The sequence below is a fragment of the Enhydra lutris genome, unplaced genomic scaffold (assembly GCF_002288905.1).
Source record: "Enhydra lutris kenyoni isolate GAN:26980312 unplaced genomic scaffold, ASM228890v2 scaffoldscaffold57, whole genome shotgun sequence".
In the NCBI taxonomy this organism is placed as follows: Eukaryota; Metazoa; Chordata; class Mammalia; order Carnivora; family Mustelidae; genus Enhydra; species Enhydra lutris.
The window spans coordinates 5,174,565-5,202,017 of NW_019154141.1; the positions used below are offsets into that span (position 1 = coordinate 5,174,565).

Below are 27,453 nucleotides of genomic sequence, written 5' to 3' on the forward strand. Positions count from 1 at the left end.
GGGGGGGCCACGAGCGGGGGGCGGGGCCAGGAGCGGGGGGCGGGGGCCAGGAGCGGAGGGGGCGGGGGCCAGGAGCAGGGGGGCGGGGCCAGGAGCGGAGGGGGCGGGGCCAGGAGCGGAGGGGGGCCGGCGACCCGGCCCACGGAGCCGGCGCCAGCGGGCTGCTGAGGTGGCTGTCGCCGGCTCGGAGCTGCGGCTTCCCCGGGTCGAGTCCCCGATGGAGGCCGAGGCGGCGGACGGCCCCCCGGGCGGGGCCGAGGCGGCGCTCAGCTGCTTCTCCTTCAACCAGGACTGCACGTAAGCCGCGGCGGCTGCGGTGCGGGGAGCTGGGGAAGAAAGTGGCGAGCGGGGGTCTTGTCCTGTCGGCAACTTGTAGCGGGAGAGGCGCAGGCCTACGCCCCAGGAGGGCGGCGGCGGCGCGGCCGGGGCGGCCCGGGACAGGATCGGCCTGGCGGGGGCTCCCCCCTCCCGCGGCGGGGGGTTGGAGCCCCCCCACCCCCACCCCTCCCCAGCTGCGGGCGGAGGGCCAGCGGCCGGCGGAGCAAGGAGGGAGAGAGTTCCAGGGCGGAGTGGAGCGGGCGAAGGCTTCGGAATCCAGTGGGGGCAGAAGTTAGCGACGGGAGCGGGGGTCTGGGGGAGGGGGAGGAGAAGCCAAAACAAAGGAGGTGGGAGGGGAGGGGGAAGTGGCGAGCTGACCCAAGGCGAGGTTGTTGGGGCCCAGGAAGATGGGAATACAGGAAAAACTTTCCCATTTGTCCTTGAGCATCTCAACGTGGCATCTGGGCAGGGCCTGGGACAAAGAGGCAGCCTATCCCTGTGGCCAGGCCAGCCCCGGTCCCAGCCCCACTCAAGGCATCTCGCCTGCAGGCTCGGGGTGTCAGAAACCTTTCCACCCCTCTCACCGCTTGCACGTAGCCTCCCACCCCCCTCCCTGGGCGAGGCAGCATCTGCTTCTCCGAGTTCAAGAGCCCTTTCCCGGGCCCAGGCTGCCTTCTCTGAGAAACACGAGCTCCAGTTGCTTTTGGAGTGGATTTTTTAATATTTCACTTCGAGGTGCACATTTGGACTTTGGCCAGAGAGTGAGTTGCTGAACTGTGGTTCGGACATCTCAAGGATTCAGTCCCTTGGAAGCAAACGCCTGTTTCCTTGCCTCTTTTCATGGAATTGTTGGACGCTAGTCCCTAGGACCATATGGAATAATCGCTTTGGAATGTGCACCCAGAGCATCAAACAGGGATGACCGCTTTCCAGTTTCCCACTTCCTGCTGTACCAGTTTCTGTTGTGTTCCTTGTTTGGAGCTGGCTTCACGCTTGTGCTTTGACTGCCTGTGACGGGGCTGTGCTAATATTGAACATTCAGTGGTGTAATTAAGGCCGAGCTGTACCATAAGTAACTCTGGCTTTCATTCCCTTTGTGTTTCTGCTTAAGAACACCCTGTACCAAACAATATGCCTTTGTTCCAAAAAACCTATGTGTAATCGGGTAATCTGGTAGTTGGACAGCTTGGTTAGATGAATGACTTTCAAGCTTTTTTTTTTTTTTTAAACCACAGTGGACAATAAGAAATACATATTACAACATCTCCTAATACCCACATACATAGAACGTCCCTAAAAAGTGATTCATTAAATAGCGTTTACCCCATACTTGGGGGATCCCTTCTTTGAAAGGTGTTTGTAACTCACTGAACTGTTTTTAAGAGCTGATGGGTTGAAACCAGCAGTTTACAGAAATGATGGTGTAGATAAAATTCTGACATTTTGTAAGTAGCATTTTGCAAGAGAGGATGGCTGTTGAAATAAATGCCAGAATGTTTTCCTTCCCAACTGAACACAGGACAAGGAGGGGAGTCAGTTTGCTTACTGGAAGTAAATGTTCTAAATTCTGCTTTGTCGCATTGTTTATTAGATTTTTTTTAAGTGATGTTGATTTTTATTCTAGCTGAGTCCCAACTTTCTATAGCACTTGGGTAAGAATGTTATTTTCAAAGCTGTTGGGTGCTTGGAAAGTTAATTTCCTTGTCTCTACTGTCAGTTCTGTTTTCTTGGATGAAGGCTCTGCTGGACCGCTCTGTCTTACCTATAAATAAAAGTTTTTGTCACAGTCAGTTGCTTTGAGCCACAGAGGGTATGACATTGGATTTTAAAATAAGTCAAGCCCCTTACTAATGCATTTAGGCTTACCAATGTGTCTTTTTCTTTAAGTGCAGGCTGAGTTTTACAGTATTACAATTAAACTTCTTTGATCATGCTTCATGTTTGGCACTGTGCTTTGGGTACATTTTTTCATTTGATTGGCAGAGAGTGAATTGCTGAACTCACTGTTGTCCCAAGCCCTAGTCCTGTGAGAGATGATGAGAACTTGTTTGCCTGAAGGAAGGCCTTATGAATAAAATAAAGTCGTAGTTCGAGTTCCTTGATTCAGCATTTTTGTGGCCATTGATCCATCATTTTTAAAACTTAATAGTAATAGTATAAAATCCTTCTGTTCTAGGAGCAGGGCCTGCGTTTGAAAATTATTTTAAATTGCCAAATTTAAATTGCCAAAAATCTTTAGTTAATATCACAAGACTCTAGTTACATTTTTTTTTCCTTGCAAGTTTGTTTGTAAAAATCAGTTTGCTACTAAACGCATCTATATTTGTGTGAAGGAAGTTTAAAAATGGTAATGACTACCAAGTGTATTTTAAAACATTTGTTGAATCATAGGAATACAAAGGAGCTTTTTAAAGTTGAGGTATCACTGACATACAGTGTTCTATTAGTTTCAGGTGTATGACCTATTGTGACTCAACATTTGTATACACTGGGAAATGGTCACCACAGTCAGTCTACTAAACACCTGTTAACTTACAAAAGTAATGCAGTATTAGCTACTGTATTTCCCATGCTGTGCATTTCTTACCTTCTACACTAGCCATTCTGACAGGCGTAAGGCAATATCTCATTGTGGTTTTGATTTCCATTTCCCCTGATGATTAGTGACATTGAGCGTCTTTTCGTGCACTTGTTGGTTATCCATATGTCTTCTTTGGAAGAATGTCAGTTCAGACCCTCTTCTATTCCTTAATCAGGTTAGGGGTCATTTTGTTGTTAGGTGAATTTATATATTTGGATACTAACCCCTTGTTGCAAATATTTTCTCCCATTTGGTGGGTTGTGTTTTGGTTTTTTGGTTTTTTTTTTGTTTTTTTTTTTTTTGTTTTTCATTTTATTGGTGGTTTCCTTTGCTGTGCAGAAGCTTTTTAGTTTGATGTAGTCCTATTTGTTTATTTTTGCTTTTGTTTCCGTTGCCTTTGGAGTCAGGTCCAAAAAACATCTCTAAGACCCATGTCAAGGAGCTTACCGCCTGTGTTTTCTTCTAGGAGTTTTATGGCTTTGCGTCTTACATTCAAGTCTTTAATCCACTTTGAGTTCACATGTGTATAGGAGTATCAGATAGTAATCCAGTTCCACCCTTTTGCCCGTAGCTGTGTTTTTTGTTTTTTGTTTTTTTTCATAGCTGTGTTTTGAAGTTTTCAGATGCTGCTGGGTTGCCTCTCGAGTAGCTGCTTGTCACCATTAATGCTGTAGTCCTGGGTGCCAGACCCCGGTCCCGGGGCACACTGCTGCTCTCGTGCAAATGGCTAGCACACCACTTTCCCCCGCAAGCAGGTGGGAGGGCTGGGAAACAAACAACTCCCTCACCAGTTAAAAGTTGACCATAGTCTCCTATCCCTGTGTTCCAGGGAAGAACAGATGTTTGGGTAGGAAAAAAACAAAAAAACAATTCCATGGAAAATCATGTGATGTCCTCATTTTTTTATTTGAAACGATTTTTTGTATGAAATGAGAGCCTTGCGTCCAGGCTTGCCCCAGTAAATGGCTTATGTTTGTATATGCTTCCCTGTGAAGAGCAAATCTCACCTTTGCAAATACTTATTTTTAAATGAGGAAGCTGGGCTAATTTTTAGGTCCACGTAGGACTATTTTAAGGTCCATTTCAGCTCTGACATCCCATTTTCTCAGGATGGAAGTGCTCAAGGTCAGACTGCTTATTCTCAGCGTGCCCTGGGTAAGATTTTCCTCACCACCGAGGCATTGAAGGCAAAGCAGGAGAGAGCTGGATGGGGATCCCAGCTCCTGAACAAAACTGACCCCTTTGCTTTCATCCTAAAGCCAAGGAAACCTGGGGTTACACTCTGTCTTTTTCTATTGGTTGAAAGTGAAAATTAAGAAAAATTTTTTTTCATTCTTTTTTGTTTTTAGCCCATATTGTTCCAGATGAGTATTTAGTTTTTGTTTTGTTGGTTGGTTGTGATACTAGCTTTGTGGAACGTGGTAGAAAGCAGAGTTCTCAACCCTGGCTGCACATGGGAGTACTTGAACTAAAAAAAGAAAAAGAGAGAGGAAGAGAAAGAAAGAGAGTGAGATGGGGGGTAGGAAAGAAAGAAAGAGAGAGAGATTAACCTAATTAAAAAGCTCAGGGTTGGAGGAGGAGTAAACATCAATATTTTTTTAAAGCTTCCCACATGAACTTAATGTCCATCTGGGGATGAGAACTACTGGTATGAAGTATCTGGGATGTTTTTATGGAAAACAATGAAAGGGTGCATCCATTAAACTGTACTTACTAATGACTAAACCTACTATGATGGTGTATTTATTTTTTAAGCAAAAAAAAAAAAAATTTACCTTTTGGTAAAGTCCCTCTCAAACAACCAGAAGACCCCTCCTCGTGTTAGGAGTAGTGCCAGGATGGATATCCTCCAGCATTCCATTTTTCCTATTTCTGCCTGGTTGGGGAAGCATAGCCACCTGGTAGGCTTGATATTTCTTTTGATGAGTTTCAGATCTCTTACCCATTTCGCAACTCTGTGTCTCTCCTTGTCTTTGCCCTTTTCCCTTTTAACATGCCTGCCCCCCCACCCCGGACAACTATTCAGATAGTTATCAAATACCAGAAAACCTGAGGATGGATGTTTGCCCACTGTGAGACTGGGAGGAAAGGGAATGTCTATCTTGGGCAGATCTGTGGTCGGAGTACGGTACCTCTTGTCATTCCCCTGCTGTCACTATCTTCCACAGATCGCTAGCAATTGGAACCAAAGCCGGTTATAAGCTGTTCTCCTTGAGTTCTGTGGAGCAACTGGACCAAGTCCATGGAAGCAGTAAGTGTGTGTGTGAGATCACAGGGACACCAAATCCTCCCTCTAGACTTTAATCTGTGGTGCTCCTGACCTGTCTGCATTTTTCTCCCTTAACTGTCAAGCTGAAGGAGTCCATGTTTTTCAGGTTGAAATATAAATCGTTGCCTCCACTTGGTTTAAAAAAAAAAAAAAAAAAAACACCCACAAGTAAGCCCTTAGATTTGGCAATATCTTAGGTAACATTTTCTTTTTCTATTAAGAAATCCTTTGTTTGACGGGACAAAACCAAAGAGGGAGACAGACTGTAAGAGACTCTTAATCTCAGGAAACAAACTGAGGGTTGCTGGTGGGGAGGGGGGTAGGGAGGGACGGGGTGTCTGGGTGGTGGACACTGGGGAGGGTATATGCTATGGTGAGTGCTGTGAATTGTGTAAGACTGATGATTCCCAGACCTGTACCCCTGGGGCAAATAATGCATTATATGTTAATAAAATTTAAAAAAAAGAAAGAAATCCTTTATTTGAAACATTATTGTTCACACTTCTTCATATACTTTTATGCACAGCCATCAGTTTTTATAATTGTCAAACCAGAAGGTCACTTACAATTTTTTTTTTTTTGCCATTATATTGGCACTGTAGAATATCACTAACAGTCATTCAGTCATGGAAATATTTTCTTTGTTTTAATAAAGTAATATGATCCCATTCACGTAGTTCATATTGAAGGTGTTGAAATACTTCAAATGAATATCACCAAAAAATGCAGCTGAGAAATGTGTGTCTTTTATTTTTTCAGGGTAGGTAATAGTTCGTTATCACTTACACAATCTTTGGCTTTCCTGGAAAGAAAGTGGTTTGATAAATAAATAGTTTGGGTCCCTAATATATTTGTAAGATACTATTTTTATTACCCCATTTCCGGGAATACTTCGCTCTGTCTCTGTCCTATGTCACTGCCTAGGGGACCTGCCTACACACAACGAAGGCAGGGATGCAGAAAGAATGGTCTCAGAAAAACACGGAGGTGTCCACCTATGGGCTTACTTATTTACCTTCTTCCTGAGTGTGGAAGTACTTCCCTGGTCATGACACAGATGTCCAGATTGTCTTCAACAAAAAAGAGATTGCGGAGAGGCCCAGGGAGCACAAGATGGGGAGGGGTTATGGCTTTAACTAGGTTACTGCCCCCCAAGCCATGGCCATATCCATAGTAACTCTCAGCCACAGGGACTAGAATTCTGAAATCAGACGTTCCCCCGAGCAGACACTCCTTGGAAACCCGTCGCGGAGGAAGGGTGGGTTGAGATTGTCCAAACCTCCCAAATGTGTTTCATAGCAAACAGCGGTGCCTGAGGGCTGACTGTAGCTCCCAGAGGGCATCCGGGGAGGCTCTGGAAGACCTGACTCGGGGTTCTAGTCACTCGCATTTTCTTTGGGTGTTGGACTGGGCTTTGGAACTGCTACCTTGGGAAGCAGACAGAGCATCACGGAGGGGGGAAGAAAATCGTTTTAAATGCAGGCTCAGGGAGGGCCCCATCAGCAAGACCTGGAGGCCACAGGCTGATGGCAGGGGAGGCTGCAGTCTGTGTCACCTTGGGCCACTTTCCTTCCCAGACGAGATCCCGGATGTCTACATCGTGGAGCGCCTTTTCTCCAGCAGCCTGGTTGTGGTGGTCAGCCACACGAAGCCACGGCAGATGAACGTCTATCACTTCAAGAAAGGCACGGAGATCTGTAACTACAGCTACTCCAGCAACATCTTGTCCATACGGCTGAACCGGCAGGTACGTGGGCGAGATCTCTAGGGTTGCAAGGCTTCTGCTCATGGGCACCCAAGAAGGAGATGACTGTTTGTAGAGACGAGCGTCGCTAAACCACGCAGCCAATTCTAAAAGAGATTTTAAGGCTCGGGCCTCGTATCACCGGGACCTGGTGAGCCTCCTCCGGGCCCTAGTTTCAGGGATGTGTCCTCCCTGGTCATTCTGCCTCGCGTCCCTTCTCGAACACTGGCCCCTGGTGGAGTGAACCCTTTTCTGCTGGACGCAGGCTGGGTGGAAATCTGGCTCTGACACTGTCCCGTGAGCTACTTCGTGGGCACTGAACACAGAAGGACATCTCTCTCTGGTTTGGACCCTGGATGGTGGCATCCACTGCCAACGGGCAGCAATGCTTCTCAGAATGAAGCCCCTGAGGATGAGTGTGCCCTGCACCCCTTCCCCCTCCGCTAGCTCTGAAGGCAGTTCTAGAACTAACCTTCTCTTGCTTTCTCCTTGGGCTTTCCCTGCAATCCAGGTGCCCAGGCTCTTGCTCCCCCCTTTCCTTCCACCAGCTCATCCTTACAGACCTTACTTGTAGTGGTTTGCTTGTTTAAGATTTATGTGTATATTTATTTATTAGACAGAGAGAGAGCACAAGCAGGGGAAGCAGCAGGCAGGGGGAGAGGGACCCCGATGCGGGGCTCGTCCCAGGGTCCTAGAATCATGACCCGAGCCGATGGCAGACACTTCACCAACTGAGCCACCCAGGTGACCCAGGAAGGATTATTCTTATCTCAAATATAGAAAACATTCTCTTTAAAAATAGAAATTCTCCTTAAATAAATATTTGGGGGTATTAGTAGAGTCTCCCTTAAATCATTAGGTTCTAAATCCTATAAGGGCAGGCACTGTATCTGCTGTGTTCACTGCTACAGGCCTGGTAAGAAAAGACAGTGCCTGGGGGAAAAGTGCTCCATGAATATGTTTGCCTACTGCCTGTTAAATAAATAAACAAACGGATATATTCTTTATATGACCATGCAGATCTTTCTGTTCAATTAAATATTCCCAAGATGGTGGAGGTCATTCATTGCCTTCGTCCAGTATAATGTTTTCTTCTGTCTTCTTACCTAACTATTGAATGCTAATAATTTTTTTAACAAAAGAGACAAAGTGCTCCTTCGGCTTATGAGAAGGAAGAGATTGTTTCTTGAGTTGGTCGACTACTTTGGATACTCTTTTACGTCTGTATAGAACAGTGTGGTAGAGAAGAGCCTGAGAAGTAGGATGTAGGGATATTTAAGTAAGGAGCAGGAGTAAAGAAGGAAATAAGCCCAGGCTCTTGGCCAGGGAGGGAAAGGCTTTGAGAGCTTTCGGCTTGAAGGTTTTTAAGCCCAGTTCTTGGCGCAAGGGCTCTCTCCGAAATCTGTTGGGAGCACATTAAATTTCATTGCAAAACTTTTTGTCTTTGCATACAGTGATAGCCAGTATATAAAAATTAAATCTCTGTTTTTGGCACCTGATTGTCTTTTTAAGATCGTTTCAGCGAGGGTGCCTGGGTGGCCCAGTCGGTTAAGTGTCTGACTTCGCTCAGGTCATGATCCCAGGGTCCTGGAATCGAGTCCCGCATCGTGCTCCCTGCTCAGTGGGAAGTCTGCTCGTCCCTCCTCCTCGTCCTCTGCCCCTCCCCCTGCTCATGCGCGCGCGCTCTCTCTCTAATAAATTTTTTTTAATCTGTTAAAAAAAAAAAGATTGTTTAGGTCAGAGTCCTGTAAAGATCGGAACCCCCAAATATCATCTATAGAATTTATTTCTCTCATTTCTTTCTTAATTGCTCTCTGACATTTTCATTACCACGTGGGACAAAGGATCACTCACGGGTCTGAGTCTGCTAGCCTTTCCATGCCACCCTGTCCTCAGTATAACATCCATGACTGTTGCGGTTCTCCTCCCCAGCTCCTTTAGAAGCTAAGTGCTCCTAGCGCTACCCCGCTGTCAACGGCCAGCTCTTTGGAACCCGCTCAGACACCTCTCTCCTCCTGAGCATTTCTTCTCCGAAGAAGATGATTTGAAACAGTCTGGAACGTGCTTGGGGTTTGCTTTTCTTAGAACGTGCAGGCTCTGGTCTTGGCGGCTTTGGGGCTGGACACTTGCCGCAGCCCCCAGTGCCCAGCCACAGTCCCTTGATGCCCAGGCTCTGCCGCCCGCTGCAGGAAACGAATGGGAGTGAGAGCCGTGCGCCCTACCCGCTGTGGGGTTCAGCGGGTCTTCGGGCAGTGAGGTTCCTTTTTTAAAAACAACAGGAAACCATCAAAGATTTGTGTAGGGAGTTATGAGGAGAGAACATCCCTATTTTCTTCTAAATATGTAGAAAGGAAGCACATTTAGTAATTATGTTATTTTTCACTATCGGTTAATATTATGCCCCTCGTCCTCAATGGAGGAAACGTATCTTGCAGAATAAAGATGGCACACCCGATGTATTTCCATAGGTAAACTCTGACAGTGCTCCTGCCATCTGTTCTGAGGGCCCTGGTTATCCAGATGAGTGTTCGCTGGATTGAAGCCTCTGGATCTATACCTAAGTCTGGTGCTCAGGAGAGACGATATCAGTAGTTTTATAATCGGGAAAAGGAGTTATTGCTTCTAAATCCTAGCAGAGTTGACGAGAACCAAAGGTGACCGGGCGGACTTGAAGGCGTACCCAGGGTTCGGCTAGGTTTGAAAACTGGTCATTAGCGAGCAATTTGCGGGGTCAGGCTGGCCCTGGAAGCCTGCGTGCACATGAACTCGGGACACGGTGCCTCCTCTCTCCCCCTTGTTATCTCTCCTTTTCCCTCTGTCCCATTTAATTCTTGTCCATGGCCAGCAGGAGTGACCTGAAATTCACTGACTGGGCCACACGACGGCCGGTGGCTGACAGCTGGTGGCACAGAGGCAGACAGGTGGGATGAGCCCGGTGTAGAGGCTGGTACCACGAGAGACATGCGTTGAGGACCCAGTGTCCTGGGGACTGGGTGTGGGGACACAGGAGTCTATCAGAAACCTAAGAACGTAAGCACAGAAAGTGTGGGTAAAAGGCAAAGTTTTCAGACAAATCAGGGAATGTGTTTCACGGAGAAATGCTAATGTTTGCCATCAATTTTGAGACCCTATTAGAATTTTTTTTTTAACCCCTCAGCACCCAGGCCTGTGACCACAGAGCCTTAATTAAAATTGAGGAATGTGTTTACATTTTCTTTTTCTGCTGGATATAAGGGATGGTCTCCATTTTCTGAGCTGTGAGAAGTCATACTGGGAAGCCAGCAGGGCAGGCTTTCCCTTGGAGGAGAACCAACCAGGGTTTTTTGTAGTATTTTTAGGTGCCTTCCTTTCTAAGTGTTGTCTTTTGGGATAAGAGGATCTGGCCTGAGAACAGAGGCTCTCAAACTCAGGTGTGCATCAGAATGACCCGGGTACTTGTTTCAAACCTCCCAAACCAGAATTTCCAGGAAGAGGCCGAGCCTTGCCCCTTACGTGCTCGGCAGGCTCATCAAAGCCTGAGAATCACTAGCTTAGAGGAAGCCAAGTCAGCTCATGCACGGGGTGTGGGCAGCTGCTCCGAGTGAGGAAAGAGCCACCGAACCAAAAAGTCCTTCCCGAGAGCCCCTCACCCACACCCAGCATCCACACTTGCACTGAGCTATGCGTTCCGTTCCTTGACACACCCAACGGCAACCCCGTGGCCTGTTCCCACTTGGTAGAGAACATGACCATTGGGAAGAATCTCTACACCTGACAAGCCTCATTTGAAAAGGAAGTGAAGGGCCTCCTTGTGCTGGAGAGAGAAAGGAGCTGAGCCTGGGGCAGGGCAGAGGGTGGGGGTCACTGGGATGGTCTTCGGGGGGCACCCTGGGACCAGGGGTGCACATGAGAGCAGAAGGGCTTTCCAGTTCCCTTTATCAGAGCTGGAGACAGAATGCAGAAGTGAGCTGGAGAGTTGAGTGGAACAAAGGTAAATCTGGCAATTCTTCCAAGGGAGTAAAACCTAAGATTGGTGATATGGAGGGAGTAAAGAATCCCACGCTGTGGGGCACCCAAGGTGGCTCAGTTGGTTAGGTGACTGCCTTTGACTCGGGTCATGATCCCCGGTCCTGGGATCGAGCCCATGTCCGGCTCCTTGCTTGGCAGGGAGTCTGCTTCTCCCTGTCCCTCTGCCTGCTACTCTGCCAGCTTGTGCTCGCTCGCTCTCTCTCTCTGTCAAGTAACTAAATAAAATTAAAAAAAAAAAGAATCCCACGCTGTGCAAGAGGGAGACTTTGTTATGAACATTGAAAGGGAGCCTGTCTGATAGGAATAGGAACCAAACATTTACCCAAAATTGCTCCACATGGCAAAGGGAGTCTGATCAGGAAGTGTTCAGGAGTCCCTGTTCTAAAGAGAGGAAAGTAACACACACACACACACACCCCAAAAAAATCTCAATTTCTTTTTTGTTTTTTAAGGTTTTATTTATCAATTTGAGAGAGAGAGAGAGAGCACAGGGGGCGGGGCAGAGGAAGAGGAAGAAGCAGACTCCCCACTGAGCAGGGAGCCCAACACAGGGCTCAAATCCCAGGACCCCAGGATCGTGACCTGAGCGGAAGGCAGACACTCAACCAACTGAGCCACCCAGGCACACCCCACCCCCGCCCCACAAAAAAAAATCTCAATTTCTAAAGGAAAATTTTTAAGATCTTGTATTGTGTGCTTCTGTTCAAGTGGATAATGTGTGTGTGTGTGCATACATGGACTTCCCTCCACGTAATCTTCCACTTGATCATCAGAATTCATCCTCCTTTAGGCTTAGAAGCAAGTTAGGGCTCACAGGAAGGATGAGCAATGTCTGTCCGGTCGGGTCCTTTCGGAGGAACCGGCCCAGTGGACTGATGCGTATGTGTGATTGCAGAGGCTGCTGGTGTGCCTGGAGGAGGCCATTTACATTCACAACATCAAGGACATGAAGCTGTTGAAGACCATCCTGGATATTCCTGCAAACCCAACAGGTGAGCTCTGAAATCAGGGGAGATGCCCTCCCCCACCCCCAGATGTCACACCCAGCTGCTCCTCTCCCAGACTGGACTCCCCGCCTCCATCGAAAACCTGAAGCAGTGTTTGGATGGGTTTTGAGTCTCAGTGGTGTTTACTTTGGAGGTTTTCTTCACGGTGGCAGATCCCAGTTATGTTAGGCTGTACATACACCCTTCAGGACCGCGGCCTCCGAGAAACCCCTTTCTTCTGGAACCCCTTCTCTGCAAGGGTGTCAAGGCACTTAAGGTAGACATGTAGGAGATTTCATGCATCTGATATTAAAAAGTGTTTGCCCCTAATTATTGTCTGTGGTTGTTCAGTACAGAGGAGGTGTAATCATTAGGAGCAGGTTTTGACTTGGTGTGCCTGCACGAGCAGGAGAAAGGCTCCAAAGAATGTGTTTTATGAAGCTACAATGAAATCTCTAGACTTGGGTGATGTGCTGGGAGACTGGTCTTCACTAAACCCCTTGGATACAGCACTATTGAACCAGTCCCCCATGTAAGAATGGGAACAGATTGGATTTGGTGGATTGAAAGAGCAGAGGACTCATGTGAGCTCACTAAGCGGGAAGTAAATGAGAAAGCGGCCATTGGTTGGCTGGGAGGGTGGGGAGTCATCGCGCTGGGACAGCTGGTGTGTGCAGATTCAGGTTAATGTCTGTGAGCCGAATTCATTTACGGCAGTTTCCTAATTCTTCGACTTTTGCTGAATTTCAAGGTCTGTATCGCCTACCCCAAGTCACCGAGGCTCTTTGGGCCTCAGATTTTTTTCTGTAAAATGGGATGGGAATACCCATCTGTCAACATCAGCCTAGAATTACAGGAGCTCGTGTTTGTGAAACTGACCAGCTCACAGACCACCATGCGGTAAAATCTCCTATTCCTGCTTTCCTCCTCTCTTCTCTATTCTACCTATAACATAAACCTAGGTTATATGCATCCCCTCTCTCCTGTCGACCTCAGCGCTTTAAAATTTCTGCCATGGGGCACCTGGGTGGCTCAGTGAGTTAGAGCCTCTGCCTTTGGCTCAGGTCGTGATCCCAGGGTCCTGGGATCGAGCCCCGCATCGGGCTCTCTGCTCAACAGGGAGCCTGCTTTCCCCCGCCCTCTGCCTGCCTCTCTGCCTACCTGTGATCTCTGTCTGTCCAATGAATAAATAAAATCTTTAAAAAATAAGTAAATAAAAATAAAAAATAAAATTTCTGCCATGAAAAATATTTTTTCAAAGGTCAAAGCCCTTGAGACCTTTAGAAAATTCTGAGAGACGACGACTTTAAAGCATATTTCATAAAATGCAAGATGATAAGTGAAGGAGCTGCGGATGGTTAAGTTTTTGTTCTAGGAACGTGAGGTTGAAATGGTCTGGAAAGTTATGTACTGAAGATGCACTACGTGCCCTGGCCGACAGAGGGCGCTGACGGGTAGCGATACGAGGTGCCGCCCACCAGGGGCCCAGAATGTAGCCACACCAGTCCCCAGAGACGCGCACTTTGCAGGGCCAGGACCCAGGGTGGGACTGTGGGTGCAGACAGCTGGGAGGAAGATGTGCTTTTCTGCTAGGGCTGGTAGGAGAGGTGCTGCCGAATCGAAGCAGAACTCAGGGCAAGAGTCGACCTGATCTGGACCTTGATGGATTTGGGCAAGGGGCCATCCAGGTGGCTAGGAAGCTGGAAGCTCCCTCAGTTCTCCATTTCTCTGGGAAGATAGGAGGTGGCGTAGTCAGGACCCTCTCCAGCCGGGGGACCTGGGGGGCCCGTGTGTTAGCGCTGCAGTCGCCTTCCCTTGCTTTGCCCGCACACGCTCAGCCAGCAAGACAGCTCTGCCTGCCTACGGGACTGGGCCCCTTCCTCCCGGGAAAAGCAGTTTCTCCCCACCCACTCTTAATTTCTAGCAAATGGAGCTGTCTTCCTCAGCTCAGAAAAGTCACTGGGTGCCTTTCTTTCTGCACTTTAAACAGGGAGAAAAGGAGGTTTGAAAGGGTGGGCCTTTTGTATTTTATGTTAGAGAGAATGGGTGTTATTTGTAAAGGAATAATTTTATCTCGAGAAAAATTAGAAACAGTGGGAGGTGTTTTCTCTGTCTCAGATAAACGTTATGAATGGATTCAAGGACAGAGTTAGCATTTCCTTCTGAAAGACCACGGGCGGGTTGAAAGACCAAAATATGTCTTCTGACACCTTTGATGCCTTTGGGAGAGATAGCCCAAGACTTTTTCAAATCCTGAAATTTATAATTATCTCAGCTTCCCCTGAGCTCCCTTTGTTCTCCAGGAAGAGAGAGATGATAATGGTTATCCCACAAAGTTATTTTGGGGTGGATTAACTGAGGGCAGGCAGTGAGCAGCGCAGAGAGAGCAAAGGCTCGGCTCTTTCCCTAGCCCGGCAGTGGTCAAAGTCACACCCACCCAGACAGGACCAGTTCCTCACTCAGCAGACTGAGAGCTGTCAAACCCAGAAATGTAAACTTTTCAGAGGCCAGGCGTCTCCTTTATTTGTTCTCATTCTCTCATTTATTTTCTTTTTTTTTTTAAAGATTTTATTTATTTATTTGACAGAGATCACAAGTAGGCAGAGAGGCAGGCAGAGGGAGAGAGGAGGAAGCAGGCTTCCTGCTGAGCAGAGAGCCCAATGTGAGGTTCCATCCCAGGACCCTGGGACCATGACCTGAGCCGAAGCCAGAGGCTTTAACCCACTGAGCCACCCAGGAGCCCCATCTCATTTATTTTCTTAACAAAACTGTAAGATGGAAACTCGGGCTCTTGATTTGATCGATGCTTCATGGGTACACAAGGGAAACAGAGTCCCTTGTCCAACGGGCAGGAGCACACAGATGCTGAGCGGATTGTAACCTAGTGAATTATAAATAAATGACACACACAGAGCTCTACCACGGCTTCGCACCCTGTCTCTAATGCAGCTGTAAATTTCCTTCCTTGTGTCCGTCTGTGTCACGGCCATTCCCGTTGTGTCAAAGACTGCAGGCTGTTTCCTTTAAAGGGTTTGGCCAGACGGGGCTCCAAGTTAATTTCCTGCCAGCGCCGCGGTCTGTGTGCTGAGCAGTGAGGGGGGAGAACTCCGCATAAGTTCTGCCAGCTGCAGATCTCAGCTGTGCCATGCTCTTACAACCTTCTCCAGAATACCGAGGGAGCTGTCTATACCACATGGCAGTGCATGTAATCGAACAGAGTACTGGCTCATTCCCCAGCCAGGGCTGTTTCTGGAAAGGGTAATACAGCTGGGGTAAACGGCTCTGATTTGCATTCACCTAGAACACTCGCAAATACAGAGATTTTCTGTTTTTGAAACTTGGAAAGCATCCTCTGAGACATTACTCAACCCAGGGAGAAGTGCAGGGTATAAATCACTGTTAACTTGCTTTAAGTTTGTCAAGTCGTACTATAAATACCAAGGTGGGGATGATTTAGAATCATAGGACTTCCTCCTGATTCCAGCTGATGCTCCCATTGGCTCTTGCACTGATAACAGGCACTTCTGTTCCAACTGCAGAAGAATTACAGCCCAACAATTTCAGGGAAGTTGCAGCTGACAGTGATTTATGAGACTGTGTGTCGATTCTAAAACAAATCTAGAAGCCACATCAAAACCTGAGTCCTATATAGAAAAAAGACTGGGGGCACCTGGGGGGCTCAGTGGGTTAAGCCTCTGCCTTTGGCTCAGGTCATGATCTCAGGGTCCTGGGATCGAGCCCCGCATCGGGCTCTCTGCTCAGCGGAGAGCCTGCTTCCTCCTCTCTCTCTGCCGGCCTCTCTGCCTACTTGTGATCTCTGTCAAATAAATAAATAAAATCTTAAAAAGAAAAAAGATTTAAAAAAATAAAAAAGACTGGAAGAAAATATGTGCAAATATTGAGAATAGTGAAGAGCCTCTAGGTTTTAGGATAACGAGTGCTTTTTTCTCTCTCTCTCTCTTTCTTTATATTTTCTGGACTGTGCAAATCTTTTACACTATGACTTTTCTATTATAAAATGTTATCAGAGACAAGGCTTATTTCCTTCCCGAAGAAGGCTTTGTGTGACGCCTGTCAGGGGAACAGAAGACGGGTAGGATGGTAATATCCAAGCCTGAAAGCAAGCTCTCGATGCTTTCCTTGGGGGCTTCCAGAAGGAAAGAAATGCATTCTTGTAGCTGGTTGGATTCGTCTGAGAACTGGACCACAGGAAACCAAAGGAACTCGTGTTGAGCATTTCTGGGGACCTTCATTAAGTCCAAGAAGGCTGGCATGCGGGATCCCTTGGCTAAATTCAGTGGATTGGCCCGCATCTGAGACAAAGCTCTCAGACAAGCAGTTACGTGTCAGAGTCATCCCTTCCCTGTTAGAACCTAGCGCCATCCCACTCCCTGTTAGATATTACAGAAGGTTTGATGTTAGGTTTAAGCTTTTCTTCATTTCTGAGATATTTACGCTCTAACAAAAAAAGAATGTCAGAATGGCTATTATCAAAAAGAAAGAGATCCAAAGTGCTGGCAAGGATGTGGAGGAAAGAGAACCCCCGTGCACCGTGGGCGGGACTGCCAGCTCGTGCAGCCACTACGGAAAACGAGATGGAGGTTCCTCAAAAAATTAAAAATAGAACTACCCCATGATGCAGCAATTCCACTTCTGGATGTCTATCTGAAGAAAATGAAAACAGTAACCCGGAAAGATAATCTGACCCCATGTTCATGGCAACATTGTTTAGAACCGCCAAGACATGGAAGGACCCAGGTCTGCTGGATGGGTGGATAAAGAAAATGTGGTATATATGTAGGTACAGTGGAGTGTTATTCGGGCATTAAAAAAAAAAAGGAAATCTTACTATTTGGGACCTTGAGGGCATTATGCTAAGTGGGTTAAGTCAGACAAAGAAAGACCAATACCGCAAATACTGTGCAATCTCACTTAGATGTGGAATCTTTAAAAAAAAAAAAAAAAAAGATACAAAGAATAGGCTGGTGGCTGCGAGGCGGGGGTCTTGGGGGGTCATGAGAAATGGATGAAGAGGGTCAAAAGTCACAAACTTCCGGTTATAAAATAAGCCACGTGGATGTAATGTAAAGCATGGTGGCTGTACTTAACAATACCATATTGCATATTTGAAAGTTGATACAACAATAAGTCCTTAAGAGCTCTCATCCCGAGAAAAAATAAATTATAACTCTCTATGGTGACGAAGGTTATTAGACCATCACTCCCTCGAGATGACAAATATCGATCATTATGTTGTGGATCAGAAAACTAATATCATGTGTACGTCCATGACACTGCATGTTAATTTAAATTTAAATATGTCCATTATTCTGCATATACATTTAAATATTAATTAAAAAAAAAAAAAAAAAAACTCTACAGGGCCACTGGAAGTTACCTGTCCAAGCTTTCTGCTCAAAGACCTCTAGTTTTCTCTGCCACAAAGAGGGTCCTCGATATTTTCAGATGGAAGATAGAAGTAAATGAAGATTTGGCATCTTAGAATGTGAAAGCTGGAAGGATCACCATAGGTGGCCCCATCCTGTCACGGATAATAAACAGGTGGGCCTCAAAAGGCCACAGATAAGCCAGCCAGAGTCACACAGTGGACGGCAGACCTGGATCTTGACTCCGTGTCCTCAGCCCATCTCTGCCAAGGAGATATTCTTAAAACCCTGCCTTTTTTTTTTTTTCTAACAGCTTTAATTGAGCTATAATTCTCGTGCCATATGATCCGCCCATTTAAAGTGCACTATTCAGTAGCGTTTTGTATATTCATAGAGTTGTGTAACCCTTACCACAATCAATTTTAGAACCTTCTCATCACCCCAAAAAGAAACCCCATAGCTCTTAGCCACCAACCCCCACACCCCCAGCTGCAGGTGACCCTAATCTACTTGGTCTCTCTAGATGGACCTATTCCGGATATGACATGTAAGGGAATCATGCAATATGTGGTCTTCTGTGTCACTTCCGTGTTAGAGCATGTATATTCCATCATAAGGATATTGTTTACCCAAATTCATCAGCTGGTAGACGTTTACGTTGTCTCTCCTTTTTGAATCTTATGAACGATACTGCTTTTCATGTGGCTGGTGTTTTCATTCCTCCTGGGTATATACCTAGGAGTAGAACTGGGGGCGTATACGACAAGTCTGTGTTTAACCTTTTCAGGAACCGCCAGACTGTTTCCCAAAGCACTGCCCCGTGTTAGCTTCCCAGCAGCAGCGGAGGAGGCTTCCAATTATCTGTCTCTTTGATTATCGCCATCCTAGTGGGTGTGAAGTGGTACCTCATTGTGGTTTTGATTAACACTGCTTTTTTTAAACCTACGTGCTCAGAAACCTCCGGCACATGCCCACTGCATTTGTAAGGTTAACTCTTTGGTGTGGTCCTCAAGTCCTCCCCCCGTTGCCATGTCCAGTATGACCGCCTATTCTGCTACGCAGCCCTCTGGGAACCCACCAGGCAAGCCAACCCGACCTCCCCTGCTCTTGCCTTCTGTTTCACAAGACCAGAATGCCTTCTACCTGCTAGCTGCTCTTGAAATTGCACTTGGATTGCAAGAAGCCTAGATGAGATGGGGGAATTCAGGTTCCCAGAGCAAAACTGGGAAGATACAAGAGTCTAGACTCTCTCCCTAAGGCTGGGGCTCAGCGGGATCCTGTGCAGGTGGGAGTTACAGGATGCCAGAGCATGCAGGTAAGGGCTCTGCGCTTAGTCACTTTCCTCTCATGGTTCAAGTGATAAGAGCACAGCCCTAGCTTTGTCCTCATCAAAGCCAGGGAGTGGGAAGGAGGACCTTGGTTTCCATTCTCAGTGTTGGATTTTTTCCTCTGCTCCTCCCCCAACAGATTAGGTTGGGTACATTTTAGCCTGATGTCAGGTTTTTCTTACACAAGTATAAGAATCCCGATTAATAGACTAACTTGTGGGGTGCCTGAGTGGCTGTCAGTTAAGTATCTGACTCTTGGTTTCAGTTCAGATCTTGATCTCAGGGTTGTGAGTTCAAGCCCTGAATTGGGCTCTACACTGGGCATGGAGCCCACTTGAAAAATGTGTGTGTGTGTGTATGTGTACACACATATACACTAACTTGTAACAAAGATGTCAGTTGCTTTTTTTCATTTAAAAAGATATCTCTCTGGCCTAATCTCAGAGTTCTTATTCTGATGATGCTTTCAGTTCTGATAACTCCTTGAATTCACTTCTGTCACACGCACACCTCTACTATTAACCCAGCTATTGCTGTGAAAATCCTTTACCTAAATACTTTTAGAACTCCCCCCCCACCCCCCGACTTGAGTCTCCTCATAAAGAAAAATGATTTATGTCGGTTCAGTGCTGTGATGGGCTGTTTACTCTTCCAGAATATTGCCGAAGCACCTTAAATCCAAAATGTCCTCTTTCTTTACTTTGTTTCAATAGCAGACACCCATCTTCACTGAGGATCCAGCCCTCAAAGGAACTTCCGTCTCTGGATTTGCCCATTTCCCTTATCGAGGCAGACATTTGGCTTAGAAATGAACAGTCTCTGAACAGGTCCTTCCCCTCACCCTCTGCCTCCTGGGTTCTCCAACCTGATATGACTGGCCAGCTGCAGGTGGTCACCTGCAGGAAGGCCAAGTTTGCAGTAGGAAGACTTATTTCCATGAAGAGTAAATTCTCTCATAGCCTTAGAGAGTAATGAAAGAGAAATAGACGCGGTTTCAGAGCCCTGCGGTAAAACGTGAAGAAGAGCTTTTTCAGTGTTCTGAGTTCTGACTGCTTTCCTGCGGGGAAGACCCGGCCAATGTCAAGTGTGAATTTACCTTCTGGGATTACCCTGATTACAAGAATAATCCACTGGAAGATCGGCTAAGCCGTTCCTCCCCTCGCCAGTAGGTGGCGCTGAGGCCACGCTGTCTTCTGCTTCCCGGGCCAGGCTTGTTCTCTCCCTCGGACGCTGCTTTTCATCTGCGGTCCCTTCTTTGCCAGGTCTGTGTGCCCTCTCTATCAACCATTCCAATTCGTATGTGGCCTACCCTGGAAGCCCGACTACAGGCGAGATCGTGCTTTACGATGGACACTCCCTGGTGAGTTGGCAGCGACCCAGCAGACGCAGCCCTCCTGCTCGGCTGTGAGGTCAATGGCAGGTGTTGCACAGGCTCTGTCCTGGTGGGGGAAGTGGGGGAGGAGGGGCAGCCACACTGGAGTTGCTGGTTCCGGCCACACAGCGGTTGGGTGTGGAGAAGGTAATGCCACCTGCCTTCACAGCCATCAGTCAACACATGAGGCAGCACGCCAGGCCGAGTCAGATGTAGACAGTGTCGTGGAAACTGCCCACCAGCTGGTGGCCCATGGTCAGATGGAAGGTGTCGTGCTGTGCCATGTCACAGTGACCATGTCCAGATGTTTCCCGTTTCGGTCCTCTGCTCTCCGAGGCTTCAGGGAGCAGGGCAGGATTGCTGGGGAACGTCCCCAAAAGTGGTGGCAGCATCACAGCGCGTTGAGCATGCCGCCGGCTGTCTGTGTTCCCGAGGGCAGGAAGAGGGATGGAAACGAAGGCAGAATCTCGATAGACCAGAAGAGGACGTAGAGCTTATACGGCCTGGTGGAGGGCAAGAGAGAGAGAGAGGCAGGGAGCCCGGCAGATGAGGGGGGCATCTTGGAAGAAAAGAGGAAGGGGAGGGAGAGGAAATGTGTCTTCCCGCTCCCCGGCATCAGGATCCGCCTTCCCTTGTCACCAACAGAAAACAGTCTGCACGATTGCTGCCCACGAGGGGACGCTGGCCGCCATCACCTTCAATGCCTCGGGCTCCAAACTAGCAAGCGCCTCTGAAAAGGTGAGTGTGTCGCTGCGCCTTCACCGGGCTGTCCCGTCGGGGCTGTGCTGCATGGCTCCGTTGGGGCCGAAGGTCAGACACGCGGGGACTGGCTGGTTCCTGGGCCTACTTGGAATCCATTTCCAAGGGGCACCTCTGCCCCACGCGTGCTGTGTATATGGATACACAGTAGTTCAACAGGCAGAAGGCCTGGGCTATGCAAGATGCGGGACACTTGACACGGACACTTGTGGTGTTACTGAGAAACGTTCGTGCAGGTCCCCCTTGACACGCACTGAGGCTGCATTTAATAAACGGTGCCAACAAAATGTGTGAGATTGATCTCTTCTGACTGGAATGGCCAGGGAAGGTGATCAAGTTGAACCTCAAATGCCATGAAAAACGTGTGTCTTTTGAGAGGCCGAGACTGAATATTCTAGCAAGCACAAGCATTCCCAGCATCCAAGCTTGCCAAGCCTTCGCCTGGGGCGGGGAGGAAAAAGGGAAACAGTGTTGCCCACACGGTCCAAGAGTTACTTCTACGGCAATATACACACAAAAAAGCCCCTGTGTCTGACACTTTGTGCTTCCTCCTCGGAGACAGATGTTCCAAACTAAGAAAACAAGCCCTTCTCTGAAGGGACATCTGTGTACGAAGCCATTAATGGTATGAAGTGTGCACCTGCTGTCTTTTCCAGGGCACCGTCATCCGGGTGTTCTCTGTACCGGACGGACAAAAGCTCTACGAGTTTCGGAGAGGCATGAAAAGGTCTGTGTTCACCGTGAAGCCTGTTTTGCGGTAGCCACCAAGTCCCACAGGGGACAGCTGGTGGAGGTTGGGGGAGGAGCAGGGAGGGGCGGCTCCGTGCCCTCCTGTCCCCTGGAGGAGGGTCACTGCCTGAGACGCCTCGCTGGGTGCTCAGCAGACCCGAGAACTCGGCTGCTCTAGCACAGGACCTAGGCCACTGGAGCCCCAGGGGAGCCCCATGGGAGCCCTTTTCTGATGTGCGAGGGCCACTAGCAAAGGAGACGTGAGAGAGAACAAGTCACTGTCCAGAAGCAATTTGTCAAGTGTGATGGGCCGGGATCCTAGTGGCTGTGGGATTTGCAGCTGGATCTGTGCACTGAGCAGCTGGAAAACGTCTGAGATGACAGGAAGGGACCGTGCTTTGTTTCTTCCTGCTGGAGACTGGGACACCTTAAGAATCTTCCCAGTAAGAATTCCTAAATATGAATGACACCGTGTCAGGGGCATCTGAGGATACCTAGACTCTCCAGGACACATCGGGTTTCCTTAAAAAGCTGGTTTTTGAACCAGCGAGCAGTCACCCTCACCTTTCTGGCTCACTGGTCTGTCTCTGCGTCGCTGTGTTCCCAGGTACGTGACAATCAGCTCGCTCGTGTTCAGTATGGACTCTCAGTTCCTCTGTGCCTCCAGCAACACCGAGACCGTGCACATCTTCAAGCTGGAGCACCTCACTAACAGGTAAGCAAGCGCCACACGTCAAACCCACGTGGACCAGCCTTCCTGGTAGGTCTTCCCGACGGGGTGGTGTCACGCAAGGACACACGAAACCCGGGGCCACCCCCCCGAGTTCACACCCTGGTCCTGCCCTGTGCTAGGAGACCCAGGTGGGTAATTCAGTCCTCCTGTACCTCGGTGCAAAATGATCATCGAGGCCTCCTGGGCTTGTCATGAGGATTAAGGGAGCTCCCTGGAGCCGAAGTATTCGGCGAGGTGCCTGCACCCAGGAGAAGCTGTTGGCCATCTGGCCCACCACTGAGTCGGGGGCAGAGACTCCCAGTGCCGGTGCCTGCGCCAGGGGCTGGAGCACAGCGTGCCTTAAAATGCAGCCGGGGGTGTGGGCATTAGTTTCCTCTCACTGTTGTAATGAGTAACCACAGACTTCATGGCTTAAAGGAGCACATGTTCATTATGGCACAGTTTGCTCGTCCAGGACCCCATGGCCGAGTTCTCCACCCAGGGTCTCACAAGGCAGAAATCCCCGTGTCAGGTAGCCCCACTCTTATCTGGAGCTCAGAGCCCTCTTCCAAATGAGTCCCATTCCTGGTAAGAATCCTGGGCAATGCAGTGGTAGCGGTCAGGTGCCCGCATCCTTGGAGTCTCTGCTCAAGAGTCCACCCGCTTCCTTCCGCACCGCGCCGTCGGCCCAGCGGTGCCGCACTGATCCCTTCCTGTGCGCTGGAGCGCTCCAACTTTGCCTTCTGCCTTCCTCATGTGCCACCAGGTGGATAGCCCTCTCTGCTTTTAAAGGCTCCTGTGATTAGATTAAGCCCAGCTGGGTAATCTCCCTACCTCTGGCCATCTGGGCCATGTAACAGTCACTGGAGGGCTCATTCGTCACCGTCACATGTCCTGGGGACCGAGGCATGGAATCTTGGGGCCATTCCTAGAAATTCCACCATAGCGTGTGAGCACTCAGACATAGACATAGCGTTAACTACCTGCTGTGGGCATGTCCGCGCCTACCCTTGGAGATATCTCACACTGGAAAGGACTCTCCTCCCCACCAGCCATTGTCCATGACCTCTTCCCAAGGTCAAGGTCCTGCTTCTGGTAGCTTCTGGTCCATACCTTCCTCAGAACTTCAGGCGCCTCATGTCTTCTGCCTCTTTGGTGCCGTGATAGGAAATTGAAATGCGAGGTGTCAGCAACGAGCTCGGCTACACACAGAAGGCAGGTGGCAGAGTTAGCAATGACAGTGACTCTCGTACGTTGATAGAGCGCTGCACTTCATAGTCTTCTCACACACGGCCTCCCTCGGCTCACCACAGGAGTTCCGGGAGATGGGAGAAGTTTCATCCCTAATCAGCTGGGGTTCAGAGCCGTCCTGTGTGTTGCTCAAAGCCGGTCCCTGTCTACAAGTCCCAGGGTCCGCATGGAAGTAGCAAGTTTTATACCCACCCAGGCTTCTAGAGCTTCTCCAGAGCGAAAACTCCAGGGGTGTTTAGGAAATGTCCCAGGGACTTGCTTCCACACTTTCACAGTTGTGCCAAGAGAGGCCCCTCTTCTGTAACTAATTCTCCTAATGCGGTAGAACGTCTACGAGAAAGATCCTTTTTCCACCCACTTTGAAAACGCCGTGCCGGCTCGTTCGGGCTGTTCGGTGCAGTACACGTCTGTCGGATGGCGCACCCCACTCCTGCTGTGCACGTATCAGTGTGTGTCTGCCCGACACCCATACCTGGCCTCTGCCCCCTTCCTCTGAAACTCCATCCAAGGGTACCAGCAACCAGGTCAGTAAGTGCCAAGGATTTTCAGACCTGGCTCCGTCTTCCCGCACAGGCTAGTGCAACGCTCTTTCCTGGGAAACCTCATTCCCCCGACTGGTGTCGGAAACCCCAGGGGCTGCTCCCTCCCAGCTCCTGTTTGCCTGGAACCCCACGAATGTCCACCCCTGTTCATGGGCATCCCAGAGCTCAGTGTTTGTCCTGTAGCTCTTCTGACCCTGCATGGCCTCCCTAGAGCTTCTATTTGTTTTCTGGACTTTCCTATCTCCTCTCAGACAGCTTGTAAAACGTAAGCCCAGATCTCTTCGGGAGCTGGTGTGATAGTGTAGAGCACGGGAGGGCGGCTGGGCTGCTGGGAGTGACCCCGAGGTGCCGTGATGGGGTGACCCCAAGCCCTGCTTCAGCCCTGTCTTCATCTGAGTTCATGTTGGGGCTTCAGACCGGAAGTTACCATTTGAAGGCTCTCCTGCTTCCGTCAGCGATCTCAGAGAGCTGGGAACAACCCCTTCCTCCCCCGGGGGGCTCTTGACCTTCCCATCGGCCGTGCATGAAGCAGGAGCCGCTGCGATGGCTCCCACTGGCCTCTGCAGCCCCATTCCTCGGGCTGCCGCCTGAACCAGGGCTGCCGCCTGAACTGGGCCTTGAGCATCTCCTGTTTGCTCGGTTATGTCTCACTCTTTCTGGGCTCTTCTTACCAGTCTGTCCTGTAAATCTCAGTGGGCTAGTTTTCTGGAAGCGTTCCTTTAACCCTGACCCTCCCTCCTCAGAAACCATTACTGCCCCCCACTCCCCCAGCTCTGGGAAAGAAGTGCCTGCTCCACCAGCCCGGCATTCAAGGCCCTTCTTGGTGCATCTTACCTGCTGTGCGGCCTCCCCGCCTCAGGCACCACAGCCAGACCAGCTTGGCTGTGGCTCCCATAGGCCTTGTGCACCTGCCTCTGCATCTGCGGGCCCTCCCCCACCGCCTTCCTGTCCCAGCACCCCCACAGCTGAGTTGGACCTGCCTCCGGAGCCCGGCCTTGCGGCCACCACCCCCAGAACATCCCCAGTCGGTGCAGACACCGTCTTATCAAAGAGCATCTGCCGTGTGCCAGGCATGACATGAGGTCCTCGGCGGGGGTCACCTGTTCCCGTGCTCAGGACAGCCCTGCCAGGTGGCATGGTAGCCAGCTGAGGTTATCGTGGTTTCTCTGGGAGGTGAAGGAACTCCATCCCCCTGTCCCTCCTCCGCGGTCCTGGAGGAGCGCCTACCCGCACCCTCCGCGGGGCGTCACAGTTGACGTCTCTGTGCCGTGTCTGCCCCGGGAACGCGGGGCCTCTTTGCCTCTTGGCACATCCCACCCCTTGGCGCAGAGCCGCAGAGCAAACAGGACGGGTCTGTCTCGTGACGCTCAGGATCACAGAATAAGGGCGAAACCACTAAGAGGGGCCGTCAGTTTCCGATGGGAACATCCAGGCCCAGAGGCTTGTCCAGGGCCCACCTACCCGACTGGTAAACAGAGTGAGAAAGAAGCCCGTGCTTCCCAGCCGCACATGCGATCCCCACCAGCCCAGGGCCCTGCACACAAGCGGCCTCTCGGTAGTGCTCCCAGGAATGCGTGTGGCCGCTGGTCCTTGATGAGCCCCCAGTACGCACAGCGCAAAGGCAGGGCTGTGCCCCCACCCATTCCCACCCGTCACCGTCAGAGCAGCCACCCCCGTGTCCGGCAGACGCCCCGAGATGGAGTCAGGTGACGGCAGGGGGCGCAGCAGGTCCCTCTGATTTATCTCCACCATTGGGAATCCCTGGGGACCCGGGCGGCTTCAGGGCTGTAACCAAACACCGTCCAAAGCGTCTTGCCAGGAGGTCTGCTTCCCACTCAGTCTGACCAGGGAGGCCTTGACCCTGAGATCGCGCTGTTCTTCCGCAAGCCGGGGACGGGCTTGGGCTTCGTTTTCAGAGTCCAGATAGCGATCCCATCTCGTGCCCGCCCCTGGCCCCCTTCTTAGAAATCTGGAAATCAGATTAATCACCACATGCAACTTCTCTAACGTAGGGAAGCGGTAGCATTGGGAACCTCTTAACGGCTTTGCGATGGCCCCTCCACAGGACAAACAAGCCCTCGGTGCCCTTCTGGCACGGCCAGCAGAGAACGTCCCGAGCTGTGGCGGGTGGGCAGGACGCGATGCGAAGGCACAGTTCCTTCCCGCTGCCGCCAGCACACCCCCCAGCACTGGGGCGGGCGGGGAGTTGGCCCAGGGCCTGGGCCCGCGGGGCCGTCTCACCTCCACCTGTGCCTTGCTCCCCCAGCCGACCAGAAGAACCTTCGACCTGGACTGGCTACATGGGAAAAATGTTCATGGCTGCTTCCAACTACCTCCCCACCCAGGTGTCAGACATGATGAACCAGGACCGTGCCTTCGCCACCGGACGTCTGAACTTCTCTGGGCAGAGGAACATCTGCTCGCTCTCCACGTACGTACGGCCCCGCCCGCCCTCCGCCGGCAAAAATCCTTCGCGGGGCTGTTTGCCGGGAGTGCAAAGTCCCCAAACACGTGCAGGGAGCCAAAGAAGGACAGGAGATGGCCAAGAGAAGGGTGAGCAGACTCGAAGTCTGCTGTGTCCGTCAGCTGCTTTTCCTCCCTGGTCGTCATGCCTGTTTTGGGGGGCGGGGTGCTGGAAGCTGGCGCGGGAACCCCAACTTTCTGGTGATAATGACAGTCTTGAAAGCAATTCCAATTTTTGCGTAACTCTGTAACAAGGCTCTAGTTCCACAGTCCGGGTTCGGACACCCCTGGGCTTGACAGATACTTTATCTAAGTCGTTTAAAGGAGTTTGTTAAAGAAGCAAAACTTTTTTTTTTTTTTTTTTTTTTTTTTTATAAAACTAGCCAGCAATGCGGTGGGCCAAGTTTGTCCTTTGTCCTTTCTGCCCCCGTTAAAGGCAGACAGCCACATAAGCCAAAAGCTGTGTCCTGCTCAGGTCAGCGGGTATTTTGCTGCTGTGGCTTTCGCGGAGTAAGAGCAGGCACACGCCTCCTTCTGTCTCATCCCCAGTTACTTTCAAAGACAAGAAATAATCCTCCAGGTTGATCACTAAGGCCAAAAACACCCAGAATCAGGGGCCCGTGGGCTGGGTAAAGGCTTCTGGGGCCAGGAGAAGCCAGTGTGACGGCCAAGGTGGGTGAGGCTTCGTACCTGAAGCTGGCCCGTCACCTGTCACTGCTGTCACCACAGCACGTTTCCCTTGGCTCCTAGGATCCAGAAACTGCCGAGGCTGCTGGTCGCATCGTCGAATGGACACCTTTACATCTACAACTTGGACCCTCAGGACGGAGGAGAATGTGTCTTAATCAAGACCCACAGGTGAAGAGACTAGTTTTCACAAAAGCCTTTTAAGAGCTGGCTGTGTCGAGCTGTCCCTGGGCTGGGAACGACAAGCCTCAGGGCCCTCGCTTGTCTTCCTCACCGGCCTTCTCAGCGGCAGACCTCGAGTGGGCACCCGCTTCGCG

At 49.8% G+C, this 27,453-nt stretch overlaps 1 protein-coding gene across 1 annotated transcript in view; it reads left to right on the forward strand.

The window, feature by feature from the left end:
• Window positions 1-155: 155 nt before the first annotated feature.
• Window positions 156-27,453, forward strand: part of LOC111158171 (WD repeat domain, phosphoinositide interacting 1) — a 32,042-nt gene continuing 4,744 nt past the window's right edge. The window contains exons 1-10 of the mRNA XM_022520068.1: window positions 156-297; window positions 5,068-5,150; window positions 6,746-6,915; window positions 11,816-11,912; window positions 19,884-19,981; window positions 20,639-20,731; window positions 21,409-21,479; window positions 22,089-22,196; window positions 26,253-26,417; window positions 27,200-27,307. Coding sequence (XP_022375776.1) covers window positions 218-297; window positions 5,068-5,150; window positions 6,746-6,915; window positions 11,816-11,912; window positions 19,884-19,981; window positions 20,639-20,731; window positions 21,409-21,479; window positions 22,089-22,196; window positions 26,253-26,417; window positions 27,200-27,307 — 1,073 coding nt within the window. The 5' untranslated portion in view covers window positions 156-217. The remainder of the gene's footprint in view (window positions 298-5,067; window positions 5,151-6,745; window positions 6,916-11,815; window positions 11,913-19,883; window positions 19,982-20,638; window positions 20,732-21,408; window positions 21,480-22,088; window positions 22,197-26,252; window positions 26,418-27,199; window positions 27,308-27,453) is intronic.